Source organism: Dromaius novaehollandiae, chromosome 1 (genome assembly GCF_036370855.1).
Source record: "Dromaius novaehollandiae isolate bDroNov1 chromosome 1, bDroNov1.hap1, whole genome shotgun sequence".
Lineage (NCBI taxonomy): Eukaryota > Metazoa > Chordata > Aves > Casuariiformes > Dromaiidae > Dromaius > Dromaius novaehollandiae.
Window position 1 is genome coordinate 172,698,176 of NC_088098.1, and position 24,613 is coordinate 172,722,788.

The 24,613-nt window shown below is 40.5% G+C and overlaps 1 protein-coding gene across 1 annotated transcript; it reads left to right on the forward strand.

The window, feature by feature from the left end:
- Nucleotides 1-511: 511 nt before the first annotated feature.
- Nucleotides 512-24,008, forward strand: OBI1 (ORC ubiquitin ligase 1). Its single transcript, XM_026120881.2, has 6 exons — nt 512-709; nt 6,071-6,206; nt 7,130-7,221; nt 8,909-9,157; nt 12,613-12,701; nt 21,668-24,008. Exons 1-6 carry the CDS (start codon nt 638-640, stop codon nt 23,178-23,180), a joined length of 2,151 nt encoding a protein of 716 aa, XP_025976666.1. The 5' UTR covers nt 512-637; the 3' UTR covers nt 23,181-24,008.
- Nucleotides 24,009-24,613: the final 605 nt, after the last annotated feature.

Sequence of the window (24,613 nt, forward strand, 5' to 3'; positions counted from 1 at the left end):
GTCGCGTGACTTGAAAAAGGAAAAGGGGTGAGGCAGGCTCAGGGGGATCCGCGGGATTTGAACAGGTGGCTTATTTGACAGCAGAGTGAAAACTGAGCGGGAAAAAGGTCTACTGAGAAGAAAGATCCTCCTAACCACGTGGACTTCCTGCGAGGCGGCTTCACCGACTGCCGCCCAAACAGCTATGTCTCCTTCCAGGAATGCCGCGCGTAGGCCGCTGCCAGTCACCCCAGGGAGCTCCCTCGGGGCAGCGCCCCAGGGCGGGAGGCGGCCGAAGGGTGGCCGTGGTGGCGGGCCCAGCCGGGGCGGCCAGCCCTTGGCTTCACCTGGGGGCCGGGGCTGTGGGGGGCCGAGGCCCGGGGTGGAAGCTGCCTGCACGGGACGTGCTTTTGTGCGGGGTGGGGGGGTACAAATCGGCTCGGTGTCCGCGGGGCAGAGCGGGCGCCATGACGGCGCTTCGCTGCCGCTCCCCTCCCGCCCTCCAGGGGAACGCTTCAAAAGCGCGCGCGGCGCTCACTGCACGGCGCGGCAGGTTGGCCTCGCTGGCTTGCCGTACTCGGAGTTTGGCGAGGGCGCCGCCGTTGTTCTGCCGTTGCCGCTCGCGGGACTTCCGTGCTGGCGGGGCTGCGCCGCCGCCATGGCGCAGAGCGGGCCGAGCGTGACGCTGTCCCTCACGCTGCCCATCACCTGCCACATCTGCCTGGGGAAGGTAACGGCGCCGCCGCCGCCCCCACCCCGGCCAGCCGCTGCCCTTCCCCCTTTTCCCTCGCAAGCAGGCGCGGTCCGGTAGGGGTATGGCGGGGGGGAGAGGTCGCCTCCGAGCTCCGGGGCTGGGCGTCGCGCTCGCCCCCGACGGCGGCTGCTCGGAGGTGCCTGGCCGCGGCCCGGAGCCGTGCCCGTGCCTGAGCCGGCCGTTGTCGCTTCGGAGGGGCTGCGGCTCTGAGACGGAGAGAAAGTTGGGGTGGGCGATCCCGCCCGGGGGAAGAGGGGTGATTCCCTCGGGGGGAGGGAGGGCATCCCGTCCAAAGGAGGGGCGATTCCCCCCGGGAGAGGGGGGGGCGGGAGCCCGTCCTAGAAGGGGCGACAGCTCCTGCGGGAGGCGAGGGGGATGCCGTTCTCAGAAGGGGCGATTTCCCAGAGGAAGATGGCGGGGGGGATCCCGTCCCCGGGAGGGGGGATTTCCCCCACTGGGAGGCGGGGGGTCCCATCTCCGGGAAAAGCCATTTCCTTTGGCAGGAGCGGGGGGGGGGGGGCGGTCATCCCGCCTTGGAGTAGGGTGGGATCCCCCAGGAGAGGAGATCCTGCCTCGGGAGCAGGTGGGTGATCTGTTCCCCAGGAGAGGCGATCCCGTCTCCAGCAGGAAGGATCCCTCCTCGGAGTAGGTTGGGATCCGCAATCCAGGAGAGGTGATCCCGTCCCCGGGGAGGGGGGAGGTGATCCCGTGCCCGGGTGGGCTGCCGGCAAGGTTTGTTACCACCTTTTGGGTGGTGGGGACTATGCGTGCCCTTGGCGAACACCCCTGGGGTGCTGTTAGCCAGGGCTGTGGGCCACAGGTGCCCCAGGCACCCCCGGTCACTACCCACCCTCCAAAATGTGGGTGTATTGCTTTCAGGGCAAAGTTTTTGAGAGGGTTTTTTTCTGCCTCTGATGGCTGTAGGAGCTCGAATGTTTTAAACATAGGGTAAGTTTGTGTTTGAGCCTGGTGCTGTGGATAAGTGAAACAACTTGTTAATAAAAGTTGTAAAACTGAGTGGATTAAAAAGTCATTGAACAATATTCCAGCAATTTGGAGGAAAAGTTGCATTTTCCTTTTCTTGTCCAAGAGGATTTCAGGCTTTTTCTCCCTCCGGAGGGAAAATGCTGTTGATGGTCCATTCTCCTCTATAAGCGCTCAAAACTAATAGCTGTCACTAATTGCTTCTCAAATTCTTTGCTCTTTCCCCATTTTTATTCTTTCTCATTTCCCCGTGCCCCCAAACAAAACAAACCCCTTAAAACACAACAGAAATTACAAGGGAGGAAGTAGACATAACCTTTACATTCATACTCTGGCATTTACTATCCTGTTTCTTTCTACCTCACCTGGTCTGTGCTCTGAGACCTTTGCTGCTTGTGTGATAAAATGACAAAAGGATTGATGTGTTTGATGTACAAAATAGGTGGAGCACAGGTGGTAAAAGTAGTCAGACATCTCAAGTGTCTCACCTCTGACAGAGTACAATGATTTCAGCAACCACATTTATGCATTTCTTGGCTTTTCCATAGAAACCAAATAAAGTGTCCTAACTGTGGTTCTGTTGTCTCTCCTTTTCTATATACCTGTTAAGTATGAATGGAGGAGAACACAAACTAACTATTTCTGTAATGCAGAGTGGATTTTCTTTGAAAAGAAGGAGATTAAAACAAGCTGGTAATTTATTGCTAGTTTGAATCTGTTCCCAGTAATTTCCAAAGTAATCTAAGCACTCAATAGCTTTGTTATGTATTCACTCATATATTGCTATGAAGCCACTGTCTCATTTCAGGCCAATGTCTCATGCTTCCACTTTTAATTCTGAAATCGATCAGGAATTTATGTACCTGAGTTTGTAACCGAAGAGGTTTCCATAACCCTCTTTCCTGGTATCTTTCATTGAACCAATACGTTAACATTACAAGTGAATCTTGTGGTGATGCCTGTAATTAAGGTGAGTGAACACTTTCCTCCTTAAATGCCTGAAGTTATTTAAAGTTCAGCAAAGTCAGGCTGCTCAGGCTGCCTTTTTTCTTATGAATCTTTGTCTGCAGCTTGAAACTTCATTGAAAGACTTCATCAGGAAAAGCTTTTCTGTTTTCAGGAGTAAGGTTAGAGGAAGAAAAGTTTGTTTTGTTTAATATTGAAGGAACAATCTTGCAGTTTTTGTCCTGTTTTTTGCAGTCCTGTTTTGTAGAAGGGAACAGAAAGTGGAGTGGAGGGTTGACATATTCTAGTACTTCTGTGGTTTGTAGTATAGGCTTCATACTTAGTACAAGGCCCACCCTGCAATCAGAAAATACCTCTTCATATATGTCTGCAAAATTTGCAAAGGGTTTGATGCAAAGTAGAAACTTTAACTAACATGTTTCACTATGCATAGTGGTGAGATGGTAAAAAGACAAATCAAATAGATACTCATTCAATACTGTCATCCACTCTGTGTATTTAATGAAGTAGAAATCTTGGGAGAGTGAAAAACAATATTAATCCATTTTGTCAGTATATTTGTAAAGTATATTTGCAAAACGGGTAAATAAGCATTTATAACAAGAGTTAAATTGCTTGAATAAATTTCATGTTTGTAACGTGAATGCTTTTTTAGCATAGCCTTCTTAACTTTATTCATAATTGAGTAGATCGGTAGCCAAGTGACTGAAACTCAGAAAAACTTTCAACTATTTCAGGCTTTTCTTTTGTGTCTGCATCAAATTGTTAGGATTATTTGTTCTGGAATGACAAAAGGTCTCTTCTGTTGGTTTTAGTGCTGACAGTTTGCAAGGGCTGGGGCATACAATTCTGTATGCATTGAAACCCCCTCAGATTTCTAGGGATTCATGCAGTAGGATCAGCATGCCTTCTTCTGTGTACACCTGCTATGCAGTTAATGCTGCTTAAAGGTCCATAAGTGCCTTCAAAGCACCATAGATATGTACAGGATTGAGGTTTCAATGCATGCCAACAGCCTGATAATGTGATCAGTGTGTGCATTTTGAGGGAAAAAAAATCAGAAGTTACTGAAAGTCACCCACCTACTCAAGCCTTACCAGATAAGCTATGGTCTTTATAGTCACTGTGGTCGACTGAGGAACTGAAACTGTGCTGTAATTCAAGTGGAATGTAATGCCTTTTTAGTAATTAGTAGGTAGCGTTACCTCCTCACCACCAGCTTGTGGCAGCCAGTGGCTTACAAACTTCATGAAGAGAAGTTGCAGCCCAGCTGTTGTGTTTACCGACAAGATTTTCACCAGCAGCTTCTGCTGTTGTTGCGTGGATTGCTTTGTGTGGGTTCTAGGCTACCAAAAAAAATCATAAACCCCAACCCTGAAATGAAACTTGTAAAGTTGTGTAAATCAGAAGCACTGTACCCTAGAGAGTAATAAATGTGACTTACTATTTTGCTAGAGATATTGAGTAATTATTCACTTGCAAGAAGTGTGCTTTCATGTCAGGTTTGGAGTAACTGAGGGTCTGTTGCTCCCCTGGGAGGAGACCTACACTCCTGAAATGTCTTTTACTGTTTAGATTTTATTTTTTTATTTTGCTTTATATCCTATCATAGCTATCTAACTTTTGTCAGACTGCTTCCGAGTAAGAAAGAAGCTCGTCCAGAGAAAAAGTTTTCTGTTCTTATTTTATTTTATTTTATTTTTTAGCTGCTGGTGGGAAAGCTTGGAGAGGCTCTTTTGTATTAAAAAAAAAAAAAAAAAAAAAAGACAAAGATATATTTTTGATGCTTGAAATTGTAATATTTAAATGCTTTCAGAGTTGGCGGGTGAATACTTGCATTAATCATAAAAGTCTCCTTAATTAGAGGTGAGAATCTGCAGACGCTTGGAGAAATCACTTAGTCTTTTCCTGTTCACACCTTTAGTAACTTCAGTTTCTGTTTGTGTACATGCAGATCCTTAGGCTCTCAGGACTGTCTTGCTGGAAGCTTTTTAAAATGTTGTGAATCCTGTAATGTGACAGAGGCAGGGAAGTAAATTGGGGAAGGACCTGACAGATCTGGGCCTTGAATCAGATCCACGTGTATTTCAGTGATAAAATGCTTGGGGTTTCTTTGTTTTTGTTTGTTTTTCTTGGCTTGTGTAACACTGGTGATGTAGGTATGATTACTATAGGACACATCCAGTCTGTTTTCAGAAGTGGTTATTAGCTGTCCTTTTCAGTTGCTTGCTTTTCCCTGCCAACATTTCATCTCTCTTTTTAGTTTGACTACTTCCCTAGCAAAATGAAAGAGGAAAATTTTGAGAGTGATAGGGCTTTTAAAAAAGTTGCATGAGTTCTCTTGAATTTGGGTTTTAAGTACTTCATAAAAGCAATACAGTAGAATCTAAACTAATAGATACTACTGCCTGTATGTCTCAAAATAGATCTCTAGGACAAAAATAGTGATGGAAGAATCAAATAATTATTTTTAAGAACCCTAACAGTCAGTCTTAAGAGACTTGAGAGTGCCTATTACCGTAAGCTTCAGTAAGGCATAGATATAGGGGAAACTTTTTTTTTCTTCCATATCATATTTGGTGCTTCTGTGCTTACTCACTTTCAAACAGGATTTATAGTTAAATGACAAGAGAGAATAATGCATTGTCATTAATATTTTCTAAATGTTTGTTTACACTGCTGGTTTGGAAGGGAGGGAAGCTTGTTGAAAGGATCTGCATCTGATTGGAATATTTAAGCTTTCAGCTGCCCCATTCTTAGGTAATGACTTATTTAGCAGTAATGCATATTTAGCAGAATGGTTGAATTAGTAATTACTGGTTCATATTTCTGCTCTGTGGATTTGGCCCTTATCCTTTTTAAGGTTGATTTCCATGCAACTGATTATGTTCAGGCTAAATGTGATCTGAAATCCTGTCTGTTTCAGTGATGCCTCTTCCAAGGCAAAGTGTCGGCTGTTGCCAGAAGCAATCCCCCATTCCCTCACTTTTGAAAATTAGTTAATGCACAGCTTTTGGTCTCCCTTCTACCTAGGGAAGCAAGTGCATTTCACTGGAGTGGCTGGCTGCAGTTTTATGGGTAATGGGGTGAGGAAGTGTAATTTGGAAGCATGCCTACCACACTGTGTATTGATGAGCTCTCATCAAGGACCTTAGTTTTGCGAAGACGGTTATAGTTTTGGTGCCACCAATAATGGCACCAGCTAATGGCACTGTGAGTCAGGAGATCACTTCTAGCCCGGTGGAACAATAGTGTCTTTTCCCTCTTTATGATCAGACTTGTATTGAGGAATTTGGGTAGTATGTTTTCATATTTCATTACCTGTAAATGTTTTAAAGTATTCATAGCATCTCTGTGCTTGCTTGTTCTTTTTCTTAATACTAAAAGGTCCGTCACCCAGTCATCTGTGTCAACAACCATGTCTTCTGTTCCATTTGTATTGATGTGTGGCTGAAGAACAATAATCAGTGTCCAGCTTGCAGGATTCCTATCACACCTGAAAATCCCTGCAAGGAAATTATAGGTAAGGACAGCTTTTGGCTTTGAACTTTTGAGCTCAGAGGTGTCTGGATATTTTTTCCTTTGTGTTTTTTACTAGTATTTAAGGAAGAACTGACTTTAAACCTTTCTAGAAGTGTACATAACTACAAAGTAGAACTTTCAGTGATGATGCTTATATTAATGGCTTGATTACTTACAGGCAGCAAGTACCCAACAGCTCTGATGATTGGGCTTTTTTAGATCTTGTTTAGATAGTTCATTTAACTGGAAGAAAAGTGCATCTAGCTTCAAATACTCTACCTATGTATTGCAACCTTTTGATCCAAGAGGGCTTTATTTAGCTGGGAAATAAAATACTTCAATACAGAATTTTGAATAGGCCTGTGGTCTTCTGTTTTTGTTTTCCCTTTCCCTTTTCTTAATTTTCTTAAGAAAATATCTCCTAATAAAGAAAGAAGTCAAAGATATAAAACTTGAATGAGGATCTGAACTTCCCTAGAGTTATGAAATACTGGGATCTTGATTAGAGGTAAAAATACTGGCTTTGCTATCTAGTTGTCTGAGGGGAAAAATACGTCTAAACAGTTTTACATTAAAACCTTGAACAGTTTTGCGCTAAACAAATTAAGCTTAATTTTTCCACCCCCCAGCCTTTTAATGGTATGATCTTCAATAAAACAGGATTCTATCAACAGAAATACAAGTTTGAAAATTTTCAAAAGTTGTCTTTCTGCTTTGAGAGGATTTTGACATCTAAACATCATTTACTCGCTGTCACCTGTTCTGAAAATAAAAGGGATTTAAAATCTCCTATGGTAGTTTGGTCCACTATTCAGCTGTATATATATAGCTGATAGTATGAAAAACACTCTAAGGTGGGTTAGTAACATTGAAATGACTGCAAAAGAAATGGTATTAGTGATTCTTTATCCTATGTTGCTTTAGGAGGAACCAGTGAAAGTGATCCTGTGTTTAGTCCAACAGTCAGAAAACACCTGCGTAAAACCAGAATTGAATTACTCCACAAAGAATATGAGGTAGGTGTGTGGGAAGTGTTGTGACCTTCCACATGAACCAAAACAGATAAATTACTGTGTACAGGAGGTCTTTCTGCTTTCAGAGTTCTGGTTTTGTTTTTATTATTTATTTATCTATCTATTTATTTATTTATTTTGAACAAAGCTTGATAGTGAATCCACATGGAGCTCAGCTACATTAAAATCCCATCTTCAGGTTGAGGTTAGGAGAGAGCATTTGCTGTTGGTTGAAGTGATCCCGTTGTAGTCAGCGGTGAAATTCTGTTTAACTTACAGGTAGCTAAGTATAGCCAGTTCCTGAGTAGCGTGGAAATTTCCACCCCAAGATGAGATGAGAGGGTTCTCTTTTTATGCATAATGATTTTTGGCTTTTTGAATTTTTTTTTTTGATTTACAAATACAAACATCTTCCGAAGTAATTCCCTGTTGCTCAGGAAGACTGATTTTGTTGTTAAAGGATATTGCCCACTGGAATCTACTGGCATCAGTTAATTTTTAATTGTTTGTGCTTTATTGTCTTCTGAAAATGAATGAATGCTTGGCATTTTGTCTCCACTCTCCTGCTGAAAAATATTCTTGCAGGAAGGAGGGGAAAGATATTGATAAGGAATATGCTTGATTTATCTTCTCAGCTGTTGTTTCCTTGGTAGCAGCTGTATGAAGACATCCCATATTTTTCCAGGAAACCTGTCTCATAGCAAGGAGAATGAGAGAAAGGAAACGGACACTGTGTATATTCCTACCATTATGAAAGTTAGGGCTGTTGTTTATGCTAGGTATGCCTATAATGCAGTTGCTTTCATAGATGGGTCAGGAGAAGAAAGTTTCCAGCATTTCTGTTAAGTCACCTCCAAAATCCTGCAGATGGGGATAGGATAACATAAATCTCTTCCAAAAAAACCCTTCCAATTTTAAAATGGTTGTGCCCATGCTGGAAAAAAAGTAGGTTGTTTAATGGAAGTATGCCCTGAATTTATGTAAAAGCCATTATATGGCTTGCTTGAGCAACTCAAGTATTAGCATGGTAGACAGTGCAGAAGACATGCTTTCAGGAAAAATTATTTCTTTTACCCCTTAAACAACAGGTTCTTGAAGTCAGTGCTTTTGTGTGGCTCCCGATTGATGCAGTTAAGAGCTGTGTTCGCTGGTCTTTGAGAATCTTTTCCTTGGACTTTTCTATGTTGGTGCAGCTGTTACTGTTGAGCAACCTCTTCCAGGCAGTGTTGTGTCCATTTTTAATCTAGAGGCTTTCAGCGTCTGAGCATGTGATATTTCAGGATATTTCTCGCATATCCTGCTCAATTAACAGCAAATGAGTCAGCAGATGACACCCTTAAGAACACACTTTATGCAGGAGATCATCTCACAGAGTGCCCTAGTAATAGATCCTTGTTGCTGAATGCTCTAGAGCTTGTGGTCTGCCAGCCAGCTTGTTCAGGGTCCTGTGTGTAGTCAGGGGATTCCCTTCACTAAAACCTGCGCTATGCTTCAGCGTTCGTGCATGTTGATAAAATCCTGCCTGAAGCACATCACATGAGCATACTTAGCTTTTTGTAAGTAAAGGCATGCATTTGGGCTTGCCAGAGAGCCAGTGTTTCTAAAGTGCTGTGGGAACTTGCCAGTATCGTTTAATTAATCTGACTTGTTATCTTAATTTCTGTGATATTTTAATTTTTGGTGGCTTCAGGATGAAATAGAATCCCTGCAAAAGGAAGTGGAAGATCTGAGAGGTAAAAATCTCGGTTTACAGACACAGCTGAAATCTCTTCTGGATCCTACAATGTCAGCTTTATCTTGCCAAAGTGAGGAAACTAGCCAGTCAACAGATGAAGCAAGTACCACTGGCCCAGAAACTCTGGAGGAATGGAGCAAAAAGCTTAAAGCTGCCAATGATATATGTGAAAAAGTGATAGATAATGTGGAGAAGTTGAAAGAGGTAATAAATATGTGTTTCTTCAGTTGTGCTGCAGTGTAATTGTTTCATGTTGGTTAAACACGGGTGAGAGTTGGCATGACCCCTGGGTACTTCATAGATCCAAAAGGCAGGGCAAAAATTGAATTCCAGTGACTGTTGGTGTATCATAGTATTTCTATAAAGCCTTAGCAAATGTCAGATGTTATTGCTTGTTCTAGTGAGTCTTGTATGTGACTCTTCTTCAACTCCTCTGTCATTCTATGGCTTGGTAATTGGATTATAGTAGCACTTGTCTGCAGTATTGATGAGCAGATTTCTAAGGCTTACAATAATCTATATAATATATCTATTTTACAACATTCAGTAGCCAGACATAGTACAATTGGCTGAGGCAGATTTTGCACTATTGCCCTCCCTGCTAGCCAATATTTTTGGTGCAATTTGCTGAGACAGAGTAACTTGACCCTTTGACCTAAAATAGACAAGCTTCAGCATTTTATGACCAAAAGATTCTTTACTGGAAACCTGCAGCTTGTTTATACACCTTAACTGTATTATAAAACAAAACTTCAGACAGCAGAAGGAGGGGTGCGGGAAATAAAGATTCATGTGAAAATACAACTAAATAAAAATATCTTGCAAAATCTACCTACAGGCACCAGAAGAATGGCCTCAAACATTGAATGAGAACAAAATTTCAAGGTGAATTTGAAGGGCAAGTTGGAGAAAATTTGACTTGCATTTATTCAAAATGCTATCATTATTTTTTCTGTTAGTAATCCTGGATTGCCTCTTGCAAAAGCGTTATGTATTTAGGATACATTAACCCCCCGCCCCCTTTTTTTTTTGTCTTTCCTCTGCCACAGACTCAAGGGGCCGCATCATATGGCTCTGCCACTTTATTGTCATTAATGGAATGCCTCTAGATGTGCCTCTGTGTAGTCTGAAGCAAATTTTGATCTTGATTAGACTAGATATAACCCTGCTGGATAAACAGGAAAAATGAGACAAGGAGCAAACTGAGTTTCCAAAATTCCCTTTTTAATAACTTGGTTGAACTCAGACTTCAACTTTACAAGTCAGGATGCATACCTCCTGCCCTCCTAAGAGTGTCCCAGCAGCTTCAGAGTCGCTTGTAGTTGGAAAAAGGGGATTCTTGTCTGCTAGGCTAGGCTGTTTTTTTTTGGGGGGGGGGGTCTTTTTTCTTATGCTAAATTGTAGTGCCTCCTTTTTGTGGTGATTGGGGCTCTTAACTTTCCCCCTGGATCACTAAAAATAAGAATGTAGCTGGGAGGAAGGGGTTGATGTTTTTTGGTTTTTCCTCAGTGTAACTTGAGCCTTGGCAAAGCAGGGTTTTTATGTTTATGGAGTCTTTGGATTTGGTTGAGGATTAGATCCAAATAAAGATTTAGATGGGTTTTAGGGACCAAGTCCAAAACTGTGATCTGAGCACTCTCTTCCACTCTGTTTCTTGCTCAGCAGCTGCCCAGTTCTGGAAGTACCTAAAGTCACTTGGCTCTTCTTTTTAACCTTCTTTCACTTGTGAGCGTGCACTGAACAACCTCAGTCTGAACAGTGGTCTGGAACTAGACACCTGCTTACCCCTAAAATACCTGACCCCAGAACTTGGAGCATCCATCACACTTCCCAGTGAGACAAGGTCCCTCAGAAAATGTGGATGCAGCCATTTCCTTTTTAAAACCGGGCTGAATGGAGAGATGGTGGCCACCTTACATCTTTCGTATCTATGGGCACAGACTTCCAGAGTAGGCATTGTGACTTTGAATAGAGTCAAAGTGAATCTAAAGCGGTGATACAAGCTTAATAATAAAGCTGGTGAAATTTGTCTCACTAATAGCACAGTTGTATGAAATCATCAATCTAGATGTTGTACCACAACTGGGGATCCCTTGCAGATTAGTGGCTTAGAGATTAGAGCACTTGCTGAGGAAGCAGGAGATCAGGGAGGTTTAGTTCTGCCTTCCCATGTGCCAGGTGGGTGTCCTACTTCCTAGCTCTACGCAAGTCAGGCAGTCTCCTCTTCCAGCTAGAATTATGTCACTGGAAAGAGAGGGCAGACTTTGTCTGTGTTGTTGAATGGTTTGGTGCTACTTCAGAAACAAGGGGTCCTGGATTTTTATTCCTTGCTTTCAGGGTAGGTTTTTTTATTTTTTATTTTGTTTTTAGTATACAAAATAAAAGATCTGTGACACTTGGACATCGAAGCCCTGGACTCAGCCCTTCTTTACCAGAAAGTTCCATTTACTCTTTCTCGCCCTGGGAATCTTGATTTCCATGTCATCCTCTCCCCACCCCTATACCCCCCAGTCTTAGCTTCATCTGGAAAGGTGGCTGGAATGCTTCCCTTCGTCTTTTTGTTATAAATTAGTGTGTACGGTTATATATCACTTCCTCTGGTTACTTTAAGTCTGTTTATTTGGGAAAAGACTCAGGTGTGTAGACCCCTAGCAGAGATTTCCAGACATGCTGTCCTCAGCATTTGCTCTTGGCTAATTCAGAGTGGCTGCCAATGCTTGCTGGGGATATTCGTATAACTGTTTTGCTTGCTGCCTCTCTTCATGCACAGTTTGAGGCTCCCGATGAAGTAGGTTTCACTTACAAGACCAGTTGCTTAGCTCTTTCTTTGGACCTAACCCTAGATTATGTTTTTAGTATGCAGTGGAAGTATCATCTCATTGAGGCTCTGAATTACAAGCCTTGGATCATTGGTGCTGTTTTCAGCATATGGAGATTGAGCAGACTATGAAGCACAAAGAGTATTTTCTCCTTGTTAGGATGGTGGCATTCATTGTTCTGAAACACGGCAGCAGGAAAACTTCTCTTGATATGAAGTATCTTGTTAACAAGTGTGCCTGCTGAACTGAGAAGAAGGAATTGACCTCAATTCAGGGAGTGAGAAGGGTTGTGAATCAGGAGTCTTAATCATAACGTCATGGAAGAAAGTGAAGAAAGACTGTAAATAGCTTGTCATAATGGATTTACATCCGTAGGATAGCTATGCTTTAAAAATAACAAACCAAAAAAAAATGAGTAATCTTACTCTAATTTGGGGTGGGGGAAGCTGTTCAACATCAGTTTTGCTGATATCTGCACATTGTAATGTTAATGTACTTAAAGTATTTAGTCATGTGGAAAAAAAAACATGGAATTGCCATTAGTACATCCCCTTAATGACTTTCTGTACTAACTTACGTAGCTGTGTTTATTTCCCTAGATAGGACACTTGCAATGTATTTTGGGAATATAAATAAAAAATGTCTGTTCGCTATTCAGTTTTGCAAGCCATTTCCCATGGTAATTTTTTAAGTGGTGTCCCTGTCTGAGGGCTGTTTCCTGCCTTCAGATTTCTAGTTCTGTCTCTTTAAAAAGCAGAAACAGCTTGTCTTATAAATATTAGAAGTCATTTCTGTTTTACTGTATACTTAATTTTTTTTTTTTTTTACTTTTTTCCTTAGGCAAATAAGAAACTGAGCATGGAAAACAATAGCCTTTTAAGAGAGAATTTGCGACTAAAAGCTGAAGTTGATAGTAGATCACCCCAAAAGTATGTAAATATTTTAAAAGCTACCATATTTTATTTATAGATTGTTTAACTGTTGTAGGACTTTAACCTAAAACTGTGGTAGTGTATGTGGGGTTGTATATGTGTCTCCAAGGTAGACTTTGGTATTTATACTCATAGATCTGTGATAAATACAACTTACAGAATAGCAGCAAGTCTTCAGTGAAGGAATATACATTGACTGCAAATGATGTTGTCCTTGTATTATCTGGACAGTACTGAAGGGCTGGATTTACTGGTTGAATTCTACAATTAACTTTCTTTTGTTATAGAAGAATTTCATTTAAATCTGGTGTCTTTTTGTCAAAGTAGAAGGCCTGTTACACAGTACAGAATTTCTGGCTTCTTGTGTTTGGTTCCATTTTCTTCCTTCTACTCCCTTCAGCGTTTACTCTGTGGACTTAATTCCTGGATCAAGGAAAGTCTCTGATAGCTTTCTGTCTGGTCAAGGTTTACAGAATCAGGATTCTGTAGCATGAGGACATCATTCCCAGAACTGATGTCTGTGTTTAACTTTCTGTCTTAAGCAGTTAAAATGTCAGAGACAGTGACCTCAAAAAACAGGAATTCTGTCATATTGATTACAGTTGTGAGCTAAGGTGCCTCTTCTTGGAGATATTTCATGAGCATTTCTCTGATTTCTGATCCTTATGTAATCTTATTTTTAAATTTACATTCTTTGCTCCCACTGGTTCTCTATAAGTATAGCCTTCCTGACTTCACCCAAGCTATTCCTGGTTTAGATCTTAGAAAGCTAAGGGCAGCATTAGCCTAAGGTTTATACAGTGCTTTTGTAGGGTGGAAGGGATTTTTTGTGTGTGTGTAATATGAGAGGAGAGCTCTCCAGGTTTTGTTCTAGCTCACAAGTCACTTGTTTGAAGATGAAATCCGTCTTTATGGAGTGCATACTTGCCAACCTAGTCATCATTCAAAATCACAGGAAAGGAGATGCATGATCCTTATGCTACAGTGTTAAATGTACAAAGGTGCATTCTGACCTGATGTCCTCCAGCACTGTTTAAGGTCTTGGTGATGAAGAGGGATTTTGTGAAATATCTTTTTCCCATGTGATTCTAGAGTGAGTTGGCAAGGATGGCAAACTTTAAAAGTGAATGGATGCAGCTAAATAAATCCTAGAGAAGGACTAGAAGAGACTAGATCCTCTAGCTTGATTCTGCTTTCCTGAGGTGAAGTAAACTTCCAGTGGAGAGAATTTCACAATGTCTTCCAACTTGTTGACATTTTACCTTCCTGTTGGTCAGAAAAATTAGATATGTGGAAAAAAAATAGTTTTTGTTTCAAATTGTGTATTTTTTCATCTTTTGCCCATATGGCCTAAAAGAATAGCTGATCACTTTGCTTCCTAGAAGTACCCAAATGTTGTTAGAAAGTGGACAGCGCCAAGGCCTGTTTTGTAACCCGGAGGCCAGCTAGATTAGCCTGTCCATGTCTGTACTATTAAAACTTCTTTTTAATTTTTTTCCTCCATCTCCAAAACAAATAGTCACATCTTGCCTGCCTGTTGGGAATGGTCTCTCGCCCGTGGTAACTCCAGAGCTGTGACTGGGTATTGTTTGGAGTACGTGAATTGAATTAGGCTTAAAGTGGTCCAGGAACAGTTCTAATGCTCTAGCTGTTCAGAAAGTTGTGTGTCTGCACTCTGCTTCAGCCACCTTCAGCTTTAGTTCCACTTTGAATCCAGTGGTGTGTTTGCATGTACTACAAGAATGTAAGTATATGCAAGAAAAAACTTGTGCCTAACAGATACATTGAGACTCCTTTTGAAAGGTTATTCCAGTTCCTTTGGAACTCCTGTGGCAAACTTTCATAACAAATATTTTAAAAGTTTTTCAGGTAGGCTTCACACATTGTATAGTGACTGCAATAACTCTTATTTCCTTATCTTGTTTATGAAATCCAGAACTGAGGACATAAATATTAGATCCCAGCAATGTCAGTATAATTCATCTTTCTGTGTAGATACACTGACTTACTCATGCAGTTATTTTTGTTGTACTTCATTCAGATCATTCCAAAGATAAGTTTTAGGAAAAGTTGCTGAACAGCTTTCTAGTGCAATTTTTAGTAGTATTGAGTCTTCCTATTTAATGTCACTACTATTGTTTCTTTGTCATATACTTCTTAGTGAACTTCAAACTGCCAGGTGTGGAATCATGCTTAAACCACTGGCTTATGTAACTAATACTTGTATCAATTAAACTATTCGTGAAAGGATTTACCAGTATTCAGTCCCATTAGCCCAAATTGTAGTTCATTTTGTGCATAGTGACACTAAAGCTAAATGTTACAACCCAAAGATTTTAATAGGCTCTGCTTTATAGCGAAAGAAACACTGATGGCAGGTGAATGGTCCCTTTGTAACACAGACTTAACCTCTGACTTACTTCACAGGAAAAATATAATTAGCCTTCTTCAATGGTCAATAAAAAACTTACCTTTTACCGTAGTCTTGAGTTGTTTTTTTTCTTTGTTCGTATCCATTAAAACCTGCTGGAAAATGTCACGAATGTCAATAAAATTGACATTGCAGCAGTGTCGGCGTTGTGGGTTTTTTTTTTTTTACACAATTTTTAATTGACAATGCTGATTCATTTGAAATTTTTTCCGGAAAGGTTTCTTTTGAGGGAAAAGTTTCTCAGACACAGTTCAATTTTAGATCAAAACACAGATGGGAAGGCCAAGACCTTAACCAGAATACCAAACCATCTTTGGGATATCCCATCAGTTCGGATATATGTCTGAAAAGCAAAAAGAGGTAGAGTTTCTGTCTCTGATTCCTACCAGAGACCTGAATTAGTCTGCCATTTCTCAGGCAAAATAGGCTGAAGATTGTTCTTCAGGTAGCACAAAAACTTTGGAAACTCAAGTTTTGCAGGATGATAAAGCCCTATTACATCCAGCTCTACTTAAAATAGAAAACTGTTAGGTCCATTGGCAGAGCACAATGGATCTAAAAGCATTTTTGGCAAAGGAATATTTGCTTTTTACCTGAAGGAAAATAGCTAGTAAGTCTGTCTACTCCAGGGTATAGTGTATTTTATGAATGGTTAGATTCAAATTAGCTTGAAACAGACTTCTAAGCTTCTTAGGAGGCCTTTCACTTAATATTTAATTTCTTCTGCCAGTTAAAATCCCAGTCTGGAAAACTATCTGTGACATGCAGAAAATTGTTGCATTATCTCTTAGAGTTTTTTGTTGTTCCCTCTTTCTCCAGTTTTACTGTTTATCTTGTCTTGATTTGTGACTTCAGTTACCTCCATGCTGAAATCCAAGGCTGTTGACTTTTTAGGTCATTGTGTACTACATTCACTTTTTAGTCAAATCAAATATTTCCAGTCATGCCACACTATTTAATTCAGTCTATATTTCACTGAATTTCACTGAGCCTACAGATGAGGTTCTGGTAACACATGTCCAGAGTACAGAAGGAAAGAATGCTTCTGTCTTCCTAGACAGAAAACTGGTTTGTTCTCTATCTCCCAGCAAGCTTGCTGTCCCAAAGGAGTGGCTGTATTTGAAGACCAGCTTCAGTATGGCCTTAGAAAAATTAAATGCTGCTTTGTAGCCTTCAAAACACCTTGGAGACCTTGAATCATAACGTTATACCCTGAGGAAGCACCCACAGTGGGTGCAAAAGTCTAAAATCTTAAGCAGATTTTAGCTGGTTCTAGCCATTTTTTGAGTAGTTCTGAAGTTATCCTTTTTGGCCTGGTATTCACCAACCTTGCTGCAATCTGGCTTTCCTATGTAGAAGACAAGTGCTGCTTCACTGGAAGATGTGAAAGTGCTTTACAAGGCTTAGTGCATTTGTCTGAATTTTCCCAATGCCCTGAGTAAAAAGAGAAGGTATTCTCAAAGACTCTACCTTATTTGCACTGTTTCTCTGTTTAAATCGTGCTGCTCTGCAATCATCCAACAAACAGGAAAGCTTAGCCTTACTCATGCGATATGAAGGAAATAAACTTCCCTGGTGCTCAGGAGAGATTTCATGAGGAAAGGGCATGTGTCTTCAGATGTGGGCTCTGAAATGGATTTATTGCCCAGTATCTGCTCATGTTGGAAAAAACTTGTTCTTTTACAAACTTGGAAAACTATCAATGGCATGTGTTTCTATTACATGTTAGCTTTCAAGAAGGGTTGTTGCACACCTTTTCTCTGTCAGCCAGCCTCCTCTGCAAAATGGAAAGCAATAATAGGCTGTACCTAAAGCTTTTTTGCTCAGTGTGACCAAGTTCCATTACTGATCCAATTTTTCTGGTTTCAGATCTTAAATAGGGCAATATGGCTGAGGTATATTTCTTGACTTTTTTTTTGCCTGTCAGGAAAGGGCCCCATCTGATAGTAACTGAGGGTTTTTTTTTTTTTCTTGCGTAATGACTATGCAATTATTGTACACGATCTTCTTAAAATAGTGTGTAACCCCGGGAAGTAATTGTCAGGTTGTTGCAGTGGGTCACCTTTCTGTAGCCAGCTGGTGTACAGAATGGTTGCAAAACTCATGCGCATCCAACTGCAGCTGGTACATGATATCACAGAACAGGAGACAGGCTGTGGAAGGTAGTAGGGCTTCCAGCTGTTTGTTGTGACTTTCTGATTTTTTTTTTTTTGCCTCTGACTACAGACCCCAGGTCAAAATGTACATATAAATGGGACCAGGTTTGAGTGTGCACTCTGGCATTGCCCTGATTTCAAACTGTGAGGAGCCCTGCACGCTGTCTTTTCCCACTCCCCCACCCTTAGTTTCTTTTGGAAGTTGCCTCACTTACATGAGCAGGAGCCACAGTTTGTTTCCCAGTCTGGATTATCAGGTGATTAGAATTGGAGAATCATCTTTTCCATGGTGTCTTGGCAGGCCCAGCGTTCTGTATATGGTTATATAGGAAAAGTCTATTTGCTGCAGCTGCTTAATGTACACAAAGGTAAATATTTATGTGAGGTTTTCCAGTTTTATACCAAGTCCATGTGGAGTTGAGGGCTTGACTAGACAGACCTGTTATGACCAGTAATGTCTGAAAATAAAACTTTAAAGATGAATTAGCAGAACTGAGGTAAGAAGGGAAGAAATGACTGTAGAAATTTGATCTGTTGTAGGTGAGAGACTGTTAAACTTGAACCCAAACTTCCACAGCTTCTAAATGAACACCTTCAGGAGTACTTGCACACAACTGTGAGGGAGCAATCACAGAATAATGTGAAAAGGGATTACTCAGACAATACAGCTATATTGCTAGTTCTCCTTTGACACTGTAGATGAGAGCTGATTGCTAACTTTGTGATTTCTGGTGTCAAGTTAGAACACTGTTGGGTCAAGGGGAAGTTCAATTGCCTAATAATAGGCATCCGGTGTCACCTAAGACACCATACCGTATCTAATACATCTGCCCAGGGCTGGCAACTTTGATACAGGACGAGACCTGTATCCTTCTAGAGTGATAGCTGGAGTCCAGGGGTCATCTAAAGACCTTAAGCCGTCTAAAATGTCACTAGGTGCCTATGTTGAATGATCCAAATCTCACCTGAAAAACAGTAGCTCCCTTAATATTTTAAATCAAAATCTGAGTTCCTTTTATAAAAAGGGACAGTAAGTCAGTGTGTTGTATATGGGGATGCTTTGTAACTGAGCACTATTTTTTCTGGGCTTTCACCTTTTAATAGAAAGGATGTATTTGAAACAAATATAATGAGATACAAACTCCTTATTTATGTGGACCTGACTAAAGAACAAAACCCTACCACTGGAAATACTTTCTCCATGAGTGAAGTTATGAAAAGTACTCCCTATTACAAGTCTATTAATACTTGTGCTTCTACTGATGGATGGCTGTACTCATTCCCAAGTGTAAAATGGGTCAGGTACTTTAGGGAAAGTGACTTATCTAGAGTGTCAGGACAAATTTTAATTTATTTTCATATAATTGTACTATATTTTATGATTATTTTTGTCATCAGGCCATAACTTTTTGGCTATGACAGCTCAGCGTACTGTTGAGGAGAAAGGAAGAAGAAAGCTCATAGGATAGTGGTTTGGGAGATGGGGAGGGTTCTGACTACTTTAACCAAAAATGCATATCTTATAAGCTGTCAGCTGACCTGCCATGCCAGTCATTAAACACCCAGGTCATTCTTGATCTAGAGTAATTGGTTTAAATATATGCATTGTGATATGGCTGTCTTAAAAATCCATGAAAATCTGGGAAATAACTGCATGCAAGTCTCAAAGCAGGAACAGAAAGCAGCTGCTGATCCGATGCTTAACTGCAGAGGTACACAATAGGCAATATGTCTGATGCTCCATTTCTAAAAACCAAAATTCCCAAACACATACCTCTACAACAGTTAACATATTAGTGAAGCCCTTTGGCTTTGAACAACATACTGTATTTTTTTTAACCTGAGGACACTTGTTCTCAAGTTGCAGTTGAGAATACAGTTCTTCTTCATAAGCAAATTGCAAGCTGTCAATAATGCTGTTTGCATTAAATAAACATACTACACTCTTCTTCCATTAAAGAAAGAATTGGCAGGTATGCATATGTATGTAAATACGTTTAATTTCTATGTCAGTGTCTGGTACAGCAGATCCTAGAAAATTTTGCTTATTTTATATAAGCATTTTTCCATGTCTCACTTGACTCTTAAGCTAATTGTGGTTTTGTATAATTTCTTACATGCTTTTTTAAAGCCATATAAGTTTTGTTGATTCTCTACGGCTCTGTGATTAGGTCTGTTAGAAGAAGGCAAAATAAATACTTCTGGATCTGCCTTATCTAGGAAGCAGAGAGGATCTTGCTTGGCCCTTGCCATGCTGCAGTGGCTTCTTTAATATTTTAACCCAAAATCTGAATTCCTTTTATTGGAGGAGATAATGGGTCAAAATATGTTATGTATGAGGATGGTCATTTCATTGTAACCCCTATCAGCTGAAAATACAATGCAAAATCCTTGAATTCCCTATGATTCTGCTTTTATCTGCTTTCATATGGGGGAGGAAGGAAGTCTTGTACAACTTTCCTTCAGCTTCCCTCTTGCACACAACCAGAAATGGAGGAGCTGCTGCAATGAAAATAGAAAATTTGTTGCCCATAGAGTGAGTAAATGAAAAGTGGGCCATCTTCATTTATATTATTGCTGGGGGACAGGGAGTTCTCACCTTGATAGAATTCCAAACAAACCAACCTCTTTGAGTTTGCGGGCAGGCTCTTAAACTTTCCTATTCTAAATATAAAACCGCTACCTTGCCACTTCATGTTTACAAAGTAGCGAGTGGCAGGTATGGAAACTGTGTGAAAACTTGGGCAGATTTGATTTAAAATGTGATCTGGTGGCAATTCAGTAGAAAACTGACTCGGCCTGTTATATGACTCTTACCCACCGCTGAACCACCTATGCCAAAATCCTCAGTCTTGTAAATACTCAGAAGCAATTGAATGGTTAAGTACCTCAGATCTGCTCACTAATGTCCAACTAGCTCAGTGATTTTGATACCCCTTCTTCCCCTCCCTGATGACTGCCCACTTGACTACATTGCAATTATAGACACAGAGCAATTTCCTATTGCTTTGTGTTCAGGAACTGAAGAAACAAAACAGTTTGGAGCTTTGCTGGAAATGCAGGCACAGTTTTGTGGCTATTTTGCCAGTAGTAGTCACAGCCCATGATATATTGCCTTCAGACCTCATTGGTCTGAGTGTTGTAGTATGAGCATCTCGTGATGGGGTGAGGGGATGGAATGGGGAGGTTATGGGGAGGATGGAAGGGGGATTTCCTCTGGCTTTGAAGGGAGAGGGGGAGAGAGAGAGAAAAAAAGAGAAAAAGAGAGACCAAGAAACAGGAGAGAAATACTAGGCCATCTTAGTGCTAGAAGAGTGGATATAAACCTGTGCTATAACATGGAGCTGCAAGGTGGAAAGTGGGGTTTAGCATAATCCCACATAAAGAATTGTCATTTTTCTGCGATATAAACATCATATGTGTCAGAGTTTTAGGTTGGCTGCAGGTTCTTCCTTCCTTCCTAATAATACCAGAACTTTAATTGTTTTTTCTTTCCGTAAATTGAAAGTCTCGGATGGAGCAGGGAATTCCCTCGTGCCCGCCTGTCAGTGACAGGTTAGAATTAGTCAGGGCATATAGCTGAAACCTTCACCTGCCCTCTGGGAAAGGTCAGTCTTGAAAGCTGGTGGAGGATGGGGAGAAGATGAGGTCTGTATCTTCGCAGTTGAAGATGTGCTCAAGCCAGAAGCCACACAAACACACAACCTTTGCAAACCACAAGTGGCGTTTTTTTGTATCAGAGTCAAGGAAGAAATTAGATTGTTCTAGGTATAAGGCTCAAAAAACAAGTAGCTCTGAAATAAGTGGAAGTACCATCCATGTGATGGTCAGGGAAAAGCTGTATATCTAACAGGAACATAATTGAAATGGTCTACATAAGTATTTAAAACCACCACAAAGGACTGTTGCAATTTCTGGATTTCATATTGGCATTTTATATTTGACAAGGTGACATTGTGTAAGAAATGTATTGTAAAACACTGCTGTACTGTAGGAAAATGATTGAATGTAAATATTTCAAGATGTGGACCACTGTTCAAATGTTATCATAAATCTTTGCCATTGTTTTAGGGGATAATTCTTCATGCATATTTGAGTTGAATTGATAGAACCAGCCCCTGGAAGGGTAATCTGCTTGTTATTGCCTTACTACCGCTAATAGTTTAATTTTGGCTTTTCAGGTATTCCCCCCCCCACTTATACATTATATATGATAATTTTTTTTCATAAATAGCAGCAATCTGCAGTTTTGATTTTTGTTTTCAAATTAACACAATGTATAGTAGCTTTGTCCTTCTTTGAAATTAGTTCAAAATGCACCTGGAGAATCTGTCTTTTTCTGATTTAATATCTTCTTTCTTTTTCATTTCTTGCAGGTTTGGTAGGTTTACAGTAGCTGCACTTCAGTCCAAAGTAGAACAGAGTGAACGTGAAATGAACCGCCTAAAAAAGGCACTGGAAAGAAGCGATAAATACATAGAAGAAATGGAGTGTCAGCTTTTACAGCTGAAAAGCGCAGGCGAAGGAACCCAAACTGTGAGTACAGTTAGTGAGGGAGCACTTTCCACAGATGCTAAAGAAACTGAGAGCATTGAAGAAGACACGACACATTTGAAAAGCCAGGTTGAATGCTTAGAGAAAAAAGCTTTGACTACCAGTCAAAGTCCTGAAAGTCTCGAACAGCTGACAGGTGGTGGAACGTGTTCAAGCTCTTCTAGTCAAGATGGTTCGAATGGGTCAAACACCCAGTGTGCTCCAAAAAAAGAACTATTTCCAGGATGTCAGGGAGTTCTCCTAGACGAAGGCACTACAAATATGGATGCCTGCTTAGAACAGGAGTGGAATAAAATTGAGGAATGTACTCCATTTAAGGATGAAGAACTTTATGAGCTTCCAGCACCGTGCACTCCTTTTCTGTCTCTCAGTCGCCTTCAGTTGAACACTCCTGATGGAAAAGAAAGCACAAGGAAACCATCATCCTTTCTGAGAAAACTGAAATTCGAAGAGTTTTGTGACACATCAGATGACTGCAGCAAAGATTCTCCAGAACACAGCACAAGCAGCTGTAATAGTGAAAAGAAGCTAAACTGTTTTACTACGGGAAAATCAGGTTTTTGGGGTACCTGCCCATCAAACTTTGCTGAGAACTTAGATTTTGATGAGTCAGAGCAAAATACAGTAGCTAGTCAGTCAGACGAAACACCAGCAAAGTCCAGTGATAAAACAAGTTCAAGTTTACCTAAAAAGTTACATACTCTCTGCTCTTCTGAAATGAACCGCACAAGAACCTCCAGTGAGGCATCTATGGACGCTGCCTACCTCGATAAAATTTCTGAGCTGGACTCAATGATGTCTGAATCAGACAATAGCAAGAGTCCATGCTATAATTTTAAGTCCTCTGATCTTGATAATTCTTCAAAGTCAACAGAGTGCTCTAAGCTTCTGAATGAAACTGAGAAGAAACTGGAAGACATGGATGAGGAACAGAGTATGAAGTGTCCAGAGGCAAGTGACCCATCAGTTGACAGAACTGGCTGGAAACCTGCTATGTTTTCGCTTCTCTCCCCATCTGAGCTAGATATGAATGACCACTTCCCACTGTTTGCAGGACAGAACATAGCAGCTAGTGAAATCAAGCCTCCAAACTGTTTATTTCAAAGAGAGTTTTCCCAGAGTTTGCTATTCAGTAACTCACAGAGGCTATTTGAGGAACAAAAGTTTGGTTCCTGCTTTTTAAAGATGTCATCTGACCTGCACAATCAGCTTAACACCCCTTGGGTTTCTCCTTTTATTCCTGAAAGGAAAAATAAAAATACCGGTCAGTCAACCAAGAGGAAAATTCAGAGCGGCCTTTCTAGTGCTAGTCCATCAAAAACTACCAAAAACTGATTCTAGTTGGAAATAAAACATGACTCGAAGTTGTCAACCTGCGAATGCTTAATATTTCCCAAGTGAAATTCATTTTTAATGACTGCCATGCAATCTGCTCCTGTCTTTTTTGACCAAGTGAAAACTGAATGTTCCCTTGCCCTTAACAAGCTCTTTCCTAAGGAAGAACCATTCCAGATTCTCTTCTTTGGCATGCATTTTGTTTACTTGGATATATGGGGTTTTTTTTTCAGTTGACGGGTTACATGACCTTCCAATTGTGAGCACAGTTAATGGCTTCCTTGAATAGGACAGTTTTAAGTGGTCTTGTCAAATCATTCATTTATGTAAGGGAAGAACTTGTTTTAAAGGTTATGTTTCCCATTCCTGAAGGTTACATGTTGTGCGTGCAAGGCAGGTGCCAGCTATACTATGGTTTCATGAAGTTGCTATAAAACACTGTCAATTTTGCCATAAAACTTGTCTCCCAGAGAAAATGTTGCTGCTGACACTGTACTGTACTGAAATTCTTGTTTTAAGTAGATAGAAGGTAGCAGCCTCTTTCTTTTCAGGGTTGCAGCACTTCAGTTAGAAAATGTCCCTTCTTTAAGATTGCAAACATGGCTCGTATTTTTGGAAGTTAAGCACAATTTTTAATTTTGTTCCCAAAAAGCATTGTTATTCTACATGTGTTCAGTATGCCTGTATAGATGATAAAAATGGGTTTGTATGCTAATGACTTGTTTACCTAATGTGCACTGAACATTTTACATTAATACTGTACCATTTTACATTAATACTGCATGCTTTTCTATGTGAATTGAATAAAAGATGTTATAAGCACTGTGATCCTTGATGTTGCCTCAAATATTGAATTAGTACAAGAAGAATTGGGAAACTTTCTTTTTTCCTAATTTTGAAAATATCAAAGTTTTATAAGACGTAAATGTGAATTTATTCACAAAAAATATCAAATCTTCCTTTCTTCTCCTTGTTAGACGTATTACCATTCTAGTGTCAGCATCAGTGCAGTTGATAGAAATGGCTTTCAGCCTCTCTGGAGGTGACTCTTCCATAAAGTATTGCATAGGTCAACATAATGTGATGGCCTGCTACAGGCAGGAGACCTAATTAAGCAGCAAGCAAAATTGGTGTCTTTGCATTATTGTGCTTAAGATTTTCTAAAGGGCTATTTAATTGTAAGATACGGGTTTTTCTCTATATGTAGGCCTTGATGTCATTTCTTACAAACAGATATCCTTGATTCATCAATAGGTATGATACGAAAAATCCATATGCTGCCTTTACTCCCCTTAAAGAGAGGGATAATCACTTGGAAAGTTTCAATAGCCTGGCTCATCTTTTGCAAAACATCGAATCCTATAAGCAGGTTGAACTGGAATTACATTTCAATTTGTAATATGTGCACACATTCTTGCAATTTATGTTTTTGT